The sequence below is a fragment of the Poecilia latipinna genome, unplaced genomic scaffold, assembly GCF_001443285.1.
Source record: "Poecilia latipinna isolate Pla-1442-1.1 unplaced genomic scaffold, P_latipinna-1.0 Scaffold8, whole genome shotgun sequence".
Classification (NCBI taxonomy): domain Eukaryota; kingdom Metazoa; phylum Chordata; class Actinopteri; order Cyprinodontiformes; family Poeciliidae; genus Poecilia; species Poecilia latipinna.
In genome coordinates this window covers 989384-1004575 of record NW_015112624.1, presented here as the reverse complement: position 1 = coordinate 1004575, position 15192 = coordinate 989384, and the positions used below count along the sequence as shown (strand labels likewise).

The window sequence follows — 15192 nt, the reverse complement described above, 5'->3', positions numbered from 1 at the left end:
CTTTTATTACACGCACTCCACAAATCATAAAAACGAAGCCCTGTGTGGTAAGCAAAAACATTTCCCATTTTGTTCCGTCTCAGTTGTTTTTCTCTGCTGTGGCGCCAATCTCACATGAACCAAAAAATATGGTTCACGTGAGACTTCCTCGTGCCAATATTTATCATCATTTCTAATTAATCTCCTTTACATCTCAATTCTAAACATCTATAGCACTGAAAGGGACGATTGGTGTTTCGAACTCTACATGCGTGTCTGAAAGGTTCGTCACCACAGATGTTCCCCTGAATAATGCAAACTCAAACAGCACACTTAGCTTGACCTCAGACATGGCTTGAAATATTCATTTTGTGAAAAGACGATTTATATCTTTTGCACACATGGGTCTGCTGTAATATTGATCAGATGCTAACAGGATAGCAGATAAATGCACCAGCTTCATGTTCTCCTTCAGTTAATCAGTAATGATTCAAACCTTACACCACATGCATGTGTTTTTCCTTTGTTTATGTAAGACTAAATCCTGCTATCGAACTTTAATTTGATCAAAAACAGCTGCATCCGCTTTATTCAGGTGACAAACTTTAGTGGTTTGTCTGAGTCGTGTGTCTAGATGGTAAAACTCCTAAAAGCAATTAAAGGATATAAAGTGATGACGTTTATGCAGCATTCAAAAGTTCAAATTCCTCTTTTTAACTTTTCAATCAGTACCTCAAAATGACACGTTAACTGCACTTTTTAATTTCCTATTTTATAGAAATAATTGGCTTTCGTACAAATTTACGAACCTCAATGTTAACTATACAAATGGATCAGCTGTTGAAAGTGTTTAATAAAATATATAAATCTATTGAAAACATTCAGTTTCCTGTTATAGACCAACATAAAGTAGACCACAATTGTGGCAGGCTTGTAGAAAACACAGCAAACGTGGCAGAATGTGTGCTGGTCAGATGAATCAAAACTGTATGTATTTCTTTGACTATATGCAAAATACTATGTGGCAAAAGCAAAACTCAAGTTCTATTATTTGGTCAGAAACTTCAGACTACAAATCCAGATCAGATTCTTGGTTCTTTAGCTCGGTCTTATCAGACCTCTGCTAGGAATCTTGGTTTCACTTTTGACAGCTCCTTAAAGCTAGATAAACAAGTTAGATCTGTCGTTAAATCGAGTTTTTACCACCTTCGGCTTTTAGCAAAAGTTAAATCTTACTTCTGTTTTAAGGACTTTGAAGGACTCATCCATGCCTTCATAACAACTCGTCTGGATTACTGCAACTCTTTATATAGAGGGATGGATAAATCGCAGATTCAGCGACTTCAAATGATCCAGAATGCAGCAGCACGGCTTCTCACAGGAACCAGGAAGCATGACCATATAAGGCCAACTCTGGCATCTTTACACTGGCTGCCTGTCTTTTATCGAATAGATTTTAAGATTCTTTTGTTAACTTTTAAAGTTTTAAATGGGTTAGCCCCCCCTTATCTTCGGGACCTTTTAAATTTCCAGTCTGTGTCCAGAACTTTACGATCAAATAATCAGTTATTACTTACAGTTCCTCGAACTCGACTTAAGAGGAAAGGAGATCGAGCTTTTTCTGTTGCTGCTCCTGTTTTATGGAATAACTTTCCAGATTAGATCTGCCCACAGCCTGGATCATTTTAAATCGCTTCTTAAAACTCATTTTTACTCTTTGGCATTTAATTGATGTATTGTTTTGTGTTCTGTTTTGTCATTTGCGTTGTTTTTGTGCAGCACTTTGGTGCAGTTTTATACCTGTTGTAAAGTGCTATATAAATAAATTTGACATTGACATTGACAAAAAACTAAAACTGCGCATCATTCCCACAGGAAAACATAATGGTGGCTGGGAAAGGAAGGGACAGGGAAGTTGATCAGGGTTGACGGGAATTAAAAAGGGAATTAAACACCGGACAGACCTGAAAGGAAACCTGTTAAAGGTTGAAATTTGAAGCTGGGCTACAGGGCTACCTACCACAACCTTAAACATAGATGCAATATTATGGCCAAGATTTAAACATGTTCATGTGTTAGAATGGCCCAATCAAAGACTTCATGTATGCTGTTTCTCATTTCACAATAATGCACTATATTGTCTTGGTCTAACATGTAAAATCCAAATAAAATACATTGAAGTTTGGGAAGAAAAAAAAAGCCGCTACAAACATTTTTGTACATTTAAAACCACAATTTAGATTTTAGGCCCAGATATTTTTAAAGTAACTTTTAAGTCTCAAGTATGGGTGCAATAATTGGAAATGTCAGGTTAAAACATGATGTAATGAAGTTTATTGTTTCAATGTAACATAGCTCTAACCCAAATATTACAACACAGGCTTAATCATTAAAGATAACCAATATGATTTAATGCGATTAAAAATGCACAAAGTGTCTAACAGCAGGTCCACCAAGAGATATTGGTGGACCTGCTGAGATACTAGGCTACAAAGTGCTCTTTACTTTAGACCACACCATAAACTATAACTCTGTCATGTGATATATATACAGCAGAAGAGACCTGCTCTGACGAACTCCTTTACTGTCACTTTTATTTTGTTTTATTGCAGCTGATATACGATTGCTGTACGGCACACTTTATGGCACACACTATCCCACACATATATACAGACCGGAGTCCAGAGCCCGGCTGACATCACGAGATGTATGCTGCTCCGGCCGAGGTTATCTGAGAGCCACTGTTACAGCACTGGTGGTGATTTTAGATGACAAACGCATTAAGACGGTGCAAGTAAATCGACTGAATAAGCGCCTAAAGCCACATCTAAAGCATTAATATTGTCTCCTTCAGCTGCGTGATAAGTTTCTCGGTTGATAATCATTAACACGTCACAGTTCACAATCCCCTTAATTTTTTCATCAGCGCTATTAACATAAAGCAGCTGAACTGAAGGGAACATTTGCTTTGTTTTCTCCAGCACTCACTGGTTGTTGAGCACATTTACAGCAGGATAAAGACAGGAAGAAGTCCTCTGAAAACTGCAGACTTCAGAATAGATGTTAGAACGTTACAGAAAAGACATGTTCAGGAGTTTAAATGCCGTCTATTCACTCGTAGGTCCTTACAGTACATGTTGTCCAGCAGTAGTTCAACTGGTCCAACCTTTGAACCGTTTGTTATCTACTTCCTCTTCAGTGGGAACCCTCTTTAAATCAAGACAGCTGTGTCAGGCCAATGACATGTCAACACTTTGCTTTTCACTGTTGCTTCATAGATTTTCACTTTGCAAATGGTGAATTTTCTTCAAAATAAGCAGAGAGAAACCCAAAAAAAGTCCAAGCGATCTAGTAGTCTTCTGCTAGATCTTTTCCATTTCCTTGGGGAAAGTTTTATGAGTTTATAGTGACTGATCCATTGCTGAAGACTGACCCTTTGGTGACCTCTGTGCTAACAGTAGACAGTGGGACGATTTCGTACCTATCCACTGGCCCCCAGCAGCGACAGCGCAATACAGTGGACTTAAGCTGCTTCTGGAAGTTGCTGTTGAGGAACCCATAGATGATCGGGTTGACGCAAGTGGAGACCATCGCTGTGAGGTGGCAGAAAGAAAAGATGACGTCATGGCCACAAGACGGGATGGCCTCGTGGTTCCAGTCAAACACCGTGTTGAAGATGTTGAGCGGGAGCCAAGAGAGGGCGAAGGCCACCACGATGGAGATCAGCATGGCGTTGATCCTTGTGGAGCCCTTGTTCTTCTTCTGAGTCGCATTCCTGCCGCGCTCCACCATGTCCTTCCTCTTCCTCAGGCGCAGGTAGACGTGCAGGTAGCAGACCAAGATGAGGGTGAGAGGAAGCAGGTACTGGAAGACAAACAGGGAGGTGGTGTACGCGCGGCGTTTTGGAATGGACGGCCACAGCTCCATGCAAATGAGGTGGTCGCTGACAGGAATGGGGAGGCTGAGGTTCTGGAAAGGCAAGGTAAGTACACTGTACTTTAGGAAAGGCACGGATATTAGGCAGGCCACGATCCAGGTGACGGCCACTGCCACGTGGGACTGGCTCACCAGTGGTTTCCATCCAGTCGGGTGGACGATGAGCTGGTAGCGCTCCATGGCAATGAGGACAAGGGAGAAGATGGAGACAGTAACTGAAATGCACTGGATGAAGGGCGTGAGCTTGCACAGTGTATCGCCGAGGATCCACTGGTCCATCAGTGTGTAGATGATAGTGACTGGGAGGCATATGATGCACATAAGAATATCAGAACAAGATAGGTTGACAATGAAGATGTTGGTAACGTTTTGCATCTCCTTGTGCCGCATGATGACAAAAACCAAGCAGGAGTTTCCGATGAGGCCCACCGCCATCACTATGCTGTAAGCGATGATGAGGAAAGTGGTCCCGCTCACTGAGAGCGAGCAGTCCTCCGTGGACTCCCATGGTATCTCTCTCCACAAGGCCTGGTTGTGATTGGTGTTGTGCTGCAGCTCCATGATGTTTCTTGGCTCCCGTCAAAAAAGAGAAGACTAGATGAATTCACTTTGTCACACCTGCTGTTATAATGTCATGAATTTTATTTTCACATTTCAGTGTTTTGTGATCCATAGTTCCGGTTTCATGTTTGTCTCCTTTTTTGTGGCCTAAAGAAAGAAAAAAAAAGTTGATTTGAAACAAATTACATTTGAAAGGGAGTCAGTTTAGGTCTAAGCAGTGAAATCAATGAAATCAATTGCTTTTTTGGGGGCCGAAACAAACCCTGAAAACTCACCAAACTCTGCATAAAATTCGCCCTCTATGCAAATTATTGTATTTCAATGGAATCAAAGTGGGTGGGGCCAAATAGTTCAATGTTGTCCTGCTTAATCTAGACATTTGAAATATTAGTGCACAGATAAGATAAGCAAAATGTCTCCTGGAACCGTTTCCTACAACCAATATGAAGTCGGCCATTTTAGTTTGAAAGGTCCTTCTAAAGGGTTGTGGTGATTTTACACTCGTCAAACTTTGACAAACTCTCTCTAGGGATTTTGAGGCATTGGCTTCAAATTTGGTCAAATACAAGCATTTTGAGAGAGGGTCTCAAATATTAGTGAATTTTAACTATTCACATGCAGCTGTGCTCCATAACTCCGTAAATACACAGAGTTCACTGTAATAGTTTATTAGACCTGAACAGTAATTGGAGAACCTAAAATTGCAATGATTGTCTTAATTGTGATTAACACTTTTCTCACTTTGCCTTTTCTCCTACATCATCAAGTTCTCACTACAATTCTTGAGCGTTAGCATCTTGGTCACTAAAGCTGCTGTGGACACAGTAACAAGGAAAGTCAGCACTACTGGCCAAACACATTACCAACAAACTGTTATTAGATCAAAACCTGATCTATTACGTAGAACCAATATTGCCAATATTTTTGAGTCGAGATTCAAGATATTGTATTTTTAATACAACTTAAAATAAAAAAAATTACAAGATTTTCTCTATTTATGCATCAAAACACACATTCCTAACCTTGATCTGAATTTTACAAAATGTCAAAACATAAGAACATAATGTTGACAGGTTTTTATGGACTGGAAATTGTGAGTTCTTAATTTTGATGCAGTTATTCAATAGAGTTGGAAAAAAAAAAGATTTTTCAGCAACTGACTTGCTAGTCACCATTCAGCAAAATAAAGGAAAATCAGTCCTTTTAGCCAATGCATTGGTGCATCTCTAGGTACAACAATTATTTTATTGTACATGGAGTAGTGTGGGTAAAATAGAGAGCATTCAGTGCAATAAACACTTAAAAACTGCCTCTAAATGTAACAGGTGTTTCTTCTGAAGTTTTGCCAGCAAATCAAAACACACATAAATTTACTGCATGTTGTAGTAACAATTGATGAATACATAACTTTGTAATAACTGTATTGATCAATGTGATATAATATTTTGGCACCAGGAGGATTTTTTTTAAGCAATGAGCTGGTGTGATTCATTTTGTCTAGATACCAAGATATCCTGATATTTCTACTCAAGGTTACCAAAGAGGGACTATTTCATACTGACTCAGCTGCTACTACGCATTTCAGGGACAAATTTCATTTTGTGCACATCGGCAGTGGATTCACTATTAGAATAATGGGAACTCTGTGATGGACATTAACAATGTATGTATGCAGATATGAGACTGTGAGGGGAAACACAGATTTTCTCTCTCCTCTTGAGTGCAGACTGTAAGAATAACTGATGTACTCATGGAAGATTATCAAGAAGGAAAAACAAAACAAAAAAAATATAGATTTTGCGGCAGTGCTATAATAGCTCGCTGATTTCGATTTCCATCACAATAAAGGGGATAATCATTGCACTTTCATTGACAATCATTTCCTATTGCTGGGTTCTTTCCTTTTGACGGCGAGAATCTATTTTCTATCTCCCCCATAAAGAACAATGTTCCCAGTGACAGCAGCACACATGGTCTTTACAGGCACCCACTGTATAAATTAATGTAGTGGAACACATCGCAGAAATACAGTCCGGTTTCATTAAACCAGGACTAAGAGCATCTGATTATTGTGCACAGATATCTTTATTTGTGTGCACATTTCTAAGAGTGGATGCACAGCCCTAAAATCATTACTGATTAGCTGATACGATCTGCCCATGGCTCCATTCCCCCAGAATATTAGTTTTGCAACACAGCTATGCAAACAGAATTATATCTGCGGGATTTATCATATTTAACAGATGACTCCTTAACAATGATAAATGTTGACAGGTGGGACATTAATGGCTTGTGGCCGTCTCTGTTATGAGCTGTAATGACCTATTAGGATGTGCTGTTTCATTTGTGGTGATTAGCCTGAGTGTTCCTCATCAAAGGAGCACAAGCACAAAACAAGTTCAAGTACAATTTAAAATCCTTTCCTCAAGAAGCCCAAAAACAATTTTTAAAAAATAAAATAAAATCTGGAGCTTAACCCGGCCAGATTTCTGCTTGCTTGTGCGGCTGGTACTTGGACAGCGCAGCCTTGATGCTGGTTATTTACAGCAGAATTTGTTCATTTAAAGTGATGCAGTGCTGTGTGTTGTGTCTGCTGCCAGAGAAAAACAAGGAAATTTACAAAAGCAATCACTGTGAAGCTTAAAAGAGATTGCACCATTAACGACACAAGTGATTTGCAATTTTAATAAAGAAATTAAACCTGATAGTGGAAAAAAAACAAAACATTAATACATAGATGCATTTAGTTTGATGTATTTTAAAAAAATATTTTTAAGAATATACCAAGAAATGGAATAAATAAATAAAATCACCTCAGAAATACATGAAAAGATGAAGAGAGAGGAAAGTGTTGCATGTGTGACCTACCCGCTGTCCTGGATCCGCGGTCCGTCTGCAACAGTGTGGAGTCTGCTCGCTCCGAGGCGGACCTTTTAAAGCTCCGGGGGCAGGTAGGGGACCCTCCTGAGTCGGGGAGGAGACGCAACACTATTTCCACTTAGGGACCTGATGAATGGTCACTGAATGGGAGCCACTTGCACTTTTAGCGAGCTTTGTGGAAAACAATGTGACCAGAAGGGAAAACAAAGAAAAGAACAACTCCCATAATTAAATGTACTTATAGGTAAATATGTATGTACCCGGGGAAAAAAGGAGTCCTAAAGCTTTGCGGCGATATATTAGAAATAGATTAAAAGCGCTTCTAAACCAGTATTAAAATGCTCAGTTATCATATTCGTAAACGAAATAATGCCATTCTTACCGCAGTCTTGTTGTCCTGTGGGACTCTGCTGTGCTCCAGGTGAGCTGTGTCGGTGGAGCAGAAGGTGTACGTCCTGCCAGGATCCCGGACAGGAGCTGTGGTTTCTCTTAAAGCGCCCTCATCGTGCCTCAGACTCTGGCGGGGATGTAGCTGACTGACTGGGAACATCTTACATAATAACTTCTGCGAGGCTCGCACGCGCGCGCCAACGCGCGAACACCCGGGTCGCAGCAGCAGTCTCCCCGGCTTGCGCGCGCGCGCGCACACACCACACGGGGCCAATGAGGAAATTGAGTTGTGTGAAATTTGCAGGCTGAGCATGGTGGGCTTCACCCACCTGAAGCTCGGAAAGGCATTAGTGGTGACATTAGAGAAAAGGGACTGAGGTCAACGATGAACCCTAGTGGGAAGGCTCTAATCTACAGCTAATGTAATATTTATATAGGACTTTAGTGTGAAAGCTATGAAAGCTGCCTCCAGTACCTTCCAGACATTTTAAATGCCCACCCACATACATTTTAAAATACCTTATTGATCCTAATCAATATATGAATAAATATATATGCACAAGGTCTGTATATTTCTCTATAAAGTCGTTAAGCAACCCTTCACTGCAGCACATGATGCTTTTCTAACTATATATATATACCTATCTATCCATTGTGCATGATGTTTGATGAAGAAAGCTCCAGCTGGATAGAGGACTCAGTGTAAATAGTACACTATTATGTCTATAAAGAATGGAGTCATAATAATAAACGTGACGGCAGCAGCTATTAAATGTCAGATTTATTATTTTAAAGCATCCTAATTCTACAAACGCTAAAAAAACACCTATGAAATACATGAAAAGCTGGACAGAGAGGACAGTGTTGCGTGTGAAATTTGCAACACTTTGCAAATTTGATACAAATAAATTTCAGTGTTTGTATCAAACACTACAAAAGCAGCGTTTGATACATTTTAAGTTTCGCGTTGACATTTGATTGTCACTTATTGAGTTATTTTATCTGTAAGCAAAACATATTAACGGTCTCTTTGGCACATGAGCCTTGCAAGATCCTGATCCCTGTAGCGCCTCCCTTTGGGTGTCGGACCCTATGGGTTGGAAGTTACATGACATTAAATTTGTTTTTGGTATGTAGTTAGCACATACCAAATGAGTGTGGTAATATTTAATATGAGTGTTTTAAATGAGTATGTGCATGATTTTTGTCAATACAATTAGACGTGACAAATTTGTTTCTATCTTTGGCTGCATGGAAGATCAGTTTTCATCAGTGGTGCATTCAGTAAGAGGATTGTTGGTCTATATTATGTAGTGTTTGCATGCTCTCCCTGATATGTCATGGGTTTTCTGTACAACTTTGAACACCAGGATCCATTGACATGTGTATTTTAGATGTTTCTGAGACATGCATACCAGTGCAGGACAGATGCCAGTGTCTAAGAGCCAAAAACAATTCTGCCTACTTCTCATTCCTTACTTCTGATCCCTGCTAATGTTGATTCTTAGCACCCAGCAGGAGTACGCACAAAGCAGATCTAGCCGGGTGTGTTTGAGTGATCTTTTCATACTTCATTACTCAGATGTGGGTCTTTTTTTTTCTTAATTACTGAACAGCTATTAATGAAAGGAATCACAGACTTAGTTATGCGATGCTCAGAACTACACCACACACTTCCTCACTCCCATAACACCTAAAAACACATTTGAAATACACTAAGTTGAATAAATATTCAGATTCCTTTGTATTTTTGGTCACCAGCAGAGGCACTTTGTAAGAAGTTGCTAATCAAGCGTGTGTTCCCAGTTCAGGATAACGCACTGAAGTTCCCACAACGGTTGCAAGTTCTGTCCTTTAAAGTAGTAACAACTTAGAGCCGTTTCTATTACAGGCAGAGTGAGCACCGTTGGTTAAATATGTATCAGAATTTTATACATACAGTACATTACAGAATGAACTGTAGTTTGTGACGTTGCATGTCAAAGAATTTCAGAGGCTTTCCTTCCTTCCATTGTTTTTTAGTCTAAAATGGCTACCTAGTGTCACGATTTTTATCACTTGCTTCATCTTCCACAATATTGTAATATTTGCAAAGATTATTTCCACGCAGACTCCATCGAACATGCTGCACTTGAGGAAATAAAACAAACATGCAGTGCTGTCTGCATCTCTACCATCATTTTCCCATAAAGACCAAATGAAACATCTTTGCGATGCAAGTCCCCCGTTCACATCCCTCTGCCGCTAACACCTTGTACTATTTTAAAGCCCATTTCTTGCACCTCCTGTGAATGTGCGACAGATTGTTAACTGCTTCTTCACACTGTCCCCACACACTCCTGTTTTAAGTGGAGGCTGTTGGAGGGAACAGTAATAGCCGTTTGTCTGAGAGGCAGAGCGGCGAAATGACTTGCCACCAACAACAACAGCTCCGTGGGTGTTTGCTCGAAGAAGAGGCACGGGCATCGAGTCGCTCGAGACGACGCTTCTGCGAGTTTTTAGATTGAGGCAGGGATGCAAATACAGGATGGGTGGAAATTATTGGATGGGCTGGAGTTTAATGAAAAACCGTCGGACATGCCGGGACGCAGCTGTGTGTCTTCCCTGGTGCAATCAGTGCTACTGTCACTCACTTTGTGATTTTTCTGTGAAAGGCCGTTGTTTTGGCCACGGAAAAAATGGGTGAAGCAATTCCTTTGAAAGCTTGACATCCCTCAGTCATGAAATTGCATGTTTGACAGCGTGTCCAGCACTTCCACATAATTGAAACGCGACATCTCGGGTCAACGCAAGAAATTGTGGCCAGAGAAGTTTTTTGGACAACTTCTTCCAAAGCATTTTTTTTTTCTTGCACATTCGTCAAGTGGAGCATTTGACTGCTAAAAACACTTAGAGCTCTTTAATTTCCGTTTAGTACGGAATCTGCTGTGACCATATTTGGATCCAACGAGAGGCCCCTGTTACGTAAGGCACTTGCACGAGCAGTTCTTGTGGGAAAATTGCTAACAACGTTTTTTGCGGGAGTGGCAGTGTGCATCAATAAAGTGCTTCGCCCCATTAACAATGAATTTTTCCTTCCGCTCCAGCTCCTCAAATGTGTGTTTTATAGTGACTGGGGAGCCCTCGAAGGCGCATATTTGTGTTTTTGTAATTCCGCAGCCTGTTTTATGTGTGTGATTTATTTCTGTTGTTCAGACGGAGCTCTGCAATAATTTTCCAGAAAGGAAGGAAGAAAGACCAACTGATGGAGAGAAAATAAATGTTATTATATTATTGTCAATTAGTGAGGTATTAAAACAGGCCTGGTGCAGACAGAGGGCCTTTTTGAGGCACATTCAGGTTGGAAATGTTGCCCGTAGGTATTAGATAATTATAGTTTTAGTTCAGAAGCATTCTATTTCTCAATATAAAAAACAAAAATATATGCTCATCAGAAGAAATAAATGGCTTACCAGGACATTGCAAAGTCTTTCTGAATAATAAAGCTGCTGGTGGATGAAACATTGGAATTAGGGTTGGATAAGGGTTGAAATTAGGTCTAGATAGATAAATATGGGTTCATCCACAACCAGAATGAAACAGTTCTCCTTATAAACAAATAAAAACATGAGGTTTCCACAGAGAGACATATTTTACTTTAGATTTAAAGGTGCAATATCATGTATTTTCCAGGCATGTGGTCCCATTTTATAGCACAGTCAAGTAATTCTGTTACCTTCAGTTGTTATAAAAATGTTACATATATCAGATATGACTCAAAAGAAATGTGACCTTGTCATTTAACGCCTTGAAATTGGGCTTCTGTCTCTTTAAAAGCTTCTGCTCTTTCTGAAATTCACAACATCACTCCTCTATTAACCCTTTAACAATGTTTTTACCGGTGTTGGACTGAGAAGTAGCTTGTATAACGAGGCGTTTGCTAATCGTTGCTGGCTAGTCTGAATAAGCCGAGCGGGGGAATCGTGGGGCAGGGCTGTTCTGCGAGGCGGACGCTCAGAATACGCAGCTCTGGGGTGGAGGATCTTCTGTAGACAAAGATCCACAAGGAAGAGATTATTTTCAGGCGTTGTTCAGAAAAGAAAGAAGCCCGAAGCCCGGTTCGCTGTTCTCATCTCAGTGTTGGATCCCTTTAAATCCAGCGACATCTTAGAATCTGCAGCTCATCTTCTTGTTTTTGGTGTCATGCCTTAAACTGTGACACAGTCCTCCCTGTAGTATTACAGCTTCCTGCATGAACCAAAGTTGAAGTGATCCTTGACATCATCACAGCAACACAGTTCTTTATGTCCCTTGGGGCTTTAAATAACCCGAGCCAAGAACAAATGCCACAGTGCCTCAGGTAGAGCGGGATGACAAACAACCTTCGGTGGCACAGATCAAATGTGACACAGAGCTCACCCTGATGCTCTTCTCGTAAAATGTGGCTTTTGGTTGCAGTGTGTCCTGCTTAGTTACACAAGGGAAACCCCTGTTAATCACGGTTGACTGTGCTGTTCCCTTAGGAGAGAATCAATGTCTTTATAGAAACGATGAATCGAATGTCTGCCTGTACGGTAGCCGTCTCATTTGTTGCAGTAAACCTGTTCAGCAGATTGAGTCGATGAGTACTAGGAACCTTTCTAGGAACACTAGAAAATGCAGTTTTAGTGACAATAAAACAGAACAACATCAGGGGCACTAACCGACCTGAACGACATTTGTTATCGCGCTGCAGCAGAATTTATCAGGGGGTGATTGTTGCTGCAGGGCAACAATCGGTTCTAGAAGTTGATGTGAAGAAAAAAAAAATGTTCAGACGAAGGATCTGAGATGCTCAAACTGTGACTGCTTGACAGCTGGGTCAGCAAATGTCAAAAAAAAAAAGTGCAGTATCTCATATAACTGGTTTACAAGGGAGCAACTGGAACAGACTCTCCACAAGAGACTTTTGCTGACCAAAAGAAATCTTTCAAAAATATTCACACCTCACTCCTGTTGATGACACTTTAGATATAAATAGGATTTTTAACTTAGACTAGGACATAACTGTAAACAAAAATGAAAATGATGCATATTTGATTTTTTTTTCCATTTAAATGAAAGGTGTACCATAAGTATTCATGCATTTTTAGTCCAATACCCTGAAACAGAATCCAGTCTCCTGCAAGAGTCACCAGGACTTTTAAATAGTTCACATTTTTGTTACGTATTCTCAGTTTTTGTGAAGGCCTCAGTCTTTTGGTTATTTAACAAAATCAATGGAAACCAGAAGTTTACACACATTACATAAAAAAATACACATACACCTTTTATTCTCACTGCCTGCTTCAAATTAACTCAAACGTGTCAGGTAACCAATCAGAAGTTTCCAAGTCCATGACGTCATCATCTGGGCTTTCCTTGGTTATTTAAAGACGTAGTAATTATTCTGCATTCAAACTTCTCATTTTGAAGACATTAATAAATAAATCTGACATATTCTCATTATAGTGTCATTTACCAAATAAAAATTAATTTAGTGCTTCCAACTGACCTATAAAAAAAAAACAAGTTTCATCTGATTTAGACAGCGAGAGAAAGAAGTGTATGTGCTTTTTATTTGACATACATAAACTTAGGTTTCACTATTCTGTACTTTTTCTTTTTGTATGAACTCTGTGTCTCTGATTTAACTGTCCTTCACTTTGTACCAGAAGCTCATTCTTGTGAGCCTTTCTGTGACAAGAAATCGATCGCAGCGAGGCCGAAACACACCAGAAATCTCTCAGCCGTGTGCCGACACCACTTGGCTGAGTTTCTGACTTTCCTTGAGACAGGAGGAAAAGGAGTCTAAAATCAGATTGTGGGCATTGGTTGCTGAGAACACTTTATTTTTTTTCTAGCCCATTGCTAATAGTCTTGGGAGATCGGTGGGTGTTCTTTTTCTTTTTTGTTGAAAGATTGAGCTTTGGAGTGGGTTGTTTTTGGACATTGCTCATTCTGTACATTGCTCATTTTTTTCTAAAGGGGAACAACTCTCTTATAAGCTGACTGCAGTCTTATCTGAAAGTACTGTGATTCTGAGTAATTCACCAAAGTTTCACCACTTTTTGTTCACAGGACAACCATGTCGGATTTTAAGGTCAGGGCTCTTGAGGTTTCTGCGACTTTGAAAGTCAAAAATCCATCTTCGCGTGCATTCCAGTGGATTTTGCATGCTGGGAAATTGACTGTTCCCATATTGGAGTTCAAAAGCAGTTCTCTAGTGGGCTTACCGCTAATTATAAATAGCCTTTAAAATTGGAAGCAGGAGTGAGCTGCTTAAACTTTAACTTTATGGATTCCTTTGTGGAGAAGTTTAAAGACGGGTTAGGTCACAGAACAATGTCTCAAGGTCTGAAAGCTCACAGAGAACCGTGCATCCATCCAATACTGAAACACTGAACACAGCTCCAAAGCAACAAGTGGCTGCTTAGACCCTCCACTGCGTTTCTTAGTAACTTTGGCCAAAAATTATAAAGAATCAAGCAATGTTTAAAATTATGGCGATAATAAATAAATTACTACCTATTAGTGTTTCTAACTCTATGATTTGAAGTAATGGATTTTTTTACATCATATATATAGTCAATATTTTTACTATATCTAAAATATAGTACAAGTTTAAAAAGAAAATGTACTCATTCCTTTTATGGAGAAGTTTGATCTTTTTCAAAAAAGTAGAAGTTGTTTTTTTTAGTCCTTTAAAATATATTAAGATGTTGTAAAAAAAAAATAAATAAATAAAAAAGGGGGGGACTTTCTTTTTTTTTGTTTTGTTTGGAAGGGTCATATAACTTCTGTAGCTTTTGTAGCTCAGCTAGACTGAAGGCAAAAATGGCTCTTAGAGTCATAAAGGTCGATGACCCCTGACCTAAGCAGACAGGACGAGTAAGGAGAGTGTCAACCAGAGAAGCAACCAAGAGACCCACTGTAAGTAAATGAGCTGCAGACTACCACAGTTCAGGTAGGAGTATTTCCTGACAACTATCAGGTCACAATTCTGGGAAATATTTTTGGTAAAATGCAATCAAAATTGAACTTTTGGCCTGAGCATAACCTCTGTTTTTACCACAATGAGCCCTGGTGGTGGCAGCATTATGCTGTGAAGATACATTTCTTCAGAACGGACATAGAAGCCGGTCAGGGTTGATGGGAAGACGGATGGAGCTAAAAACGATACCGAGAAATTCGAAGCGAATGGTTTTAGATCATATCCGTATGTTTCAGTGGGACCAGTCAAAGTCCAGACAAAAATTGGTCCAGAATTCGAGGATTCAATCTGACTGAGTTTCTTTAGACACATCACTGAAAGCAATTTCTTCTTGTTTCCTGTTGACAACCGAGCAGAAATCCCTCTGACAACAGAACAGACACAGCTGAGGAAAATGCACATTGGGTATTTTAATGCTCAATGTGCATTAAAATAAGTAAATAGGTTAAACATGG

General features: G+C 39.7%; 1 protein-coding gene across 2 annotated transcripts; it reads right to left on the bottom strand.

Moving 5' to 3' along the window:
• Positions 1 to 2285: 2285 nt before the first annotated feature.
• Positions 2286 to 12288, bottom strand: npy8br (neuropeptide Y receptor Y8b). 2 transcript variants are annotated; one of them, XM_015028396.1, is made up of 3 exons: positions 7739 to 8006; positions 7345 to 7527; positions 2286 to 4623 (listed from the first exon to the last, which is right to left on the bottom strand). In XM_015028396.1, exon 3 carries the CDS (start codon positions 4474 to 4476, stop codon positions 3373 to 3375), a length of 1104 nt encoding a protein of 367 aa, XP_014883882.1. In that variant the 5' UTR covers positions 4477 to 4623; positions 7345 to 7527; positions 7739 to 8006; the 3' UTR covers positions 2286 to 3372. The 2 variants fall into 2 exon arrangements, with proteins under 2 accessions (XP_014883882.1, XP_014883891.1); XM_015028405.1 differs by lacking the exons at positions 7345 to 7527; positions 7739 to 8006 and adding an exon at positions 12275 to 12288 and having other exon boundaries at positions 2286 to 4522.
• Positions 12289 to 15192: the final 2904 nt, after the last annotated feature.

Coding starts and splice junctions, on each gene's coding strand:
- npy8br (XM_015028405.1), bottom strand. CDS start 4,476: ATGGAGCTGCAGCACAACACCAATCACAACCAGGCCTTGTGGAGAGAG.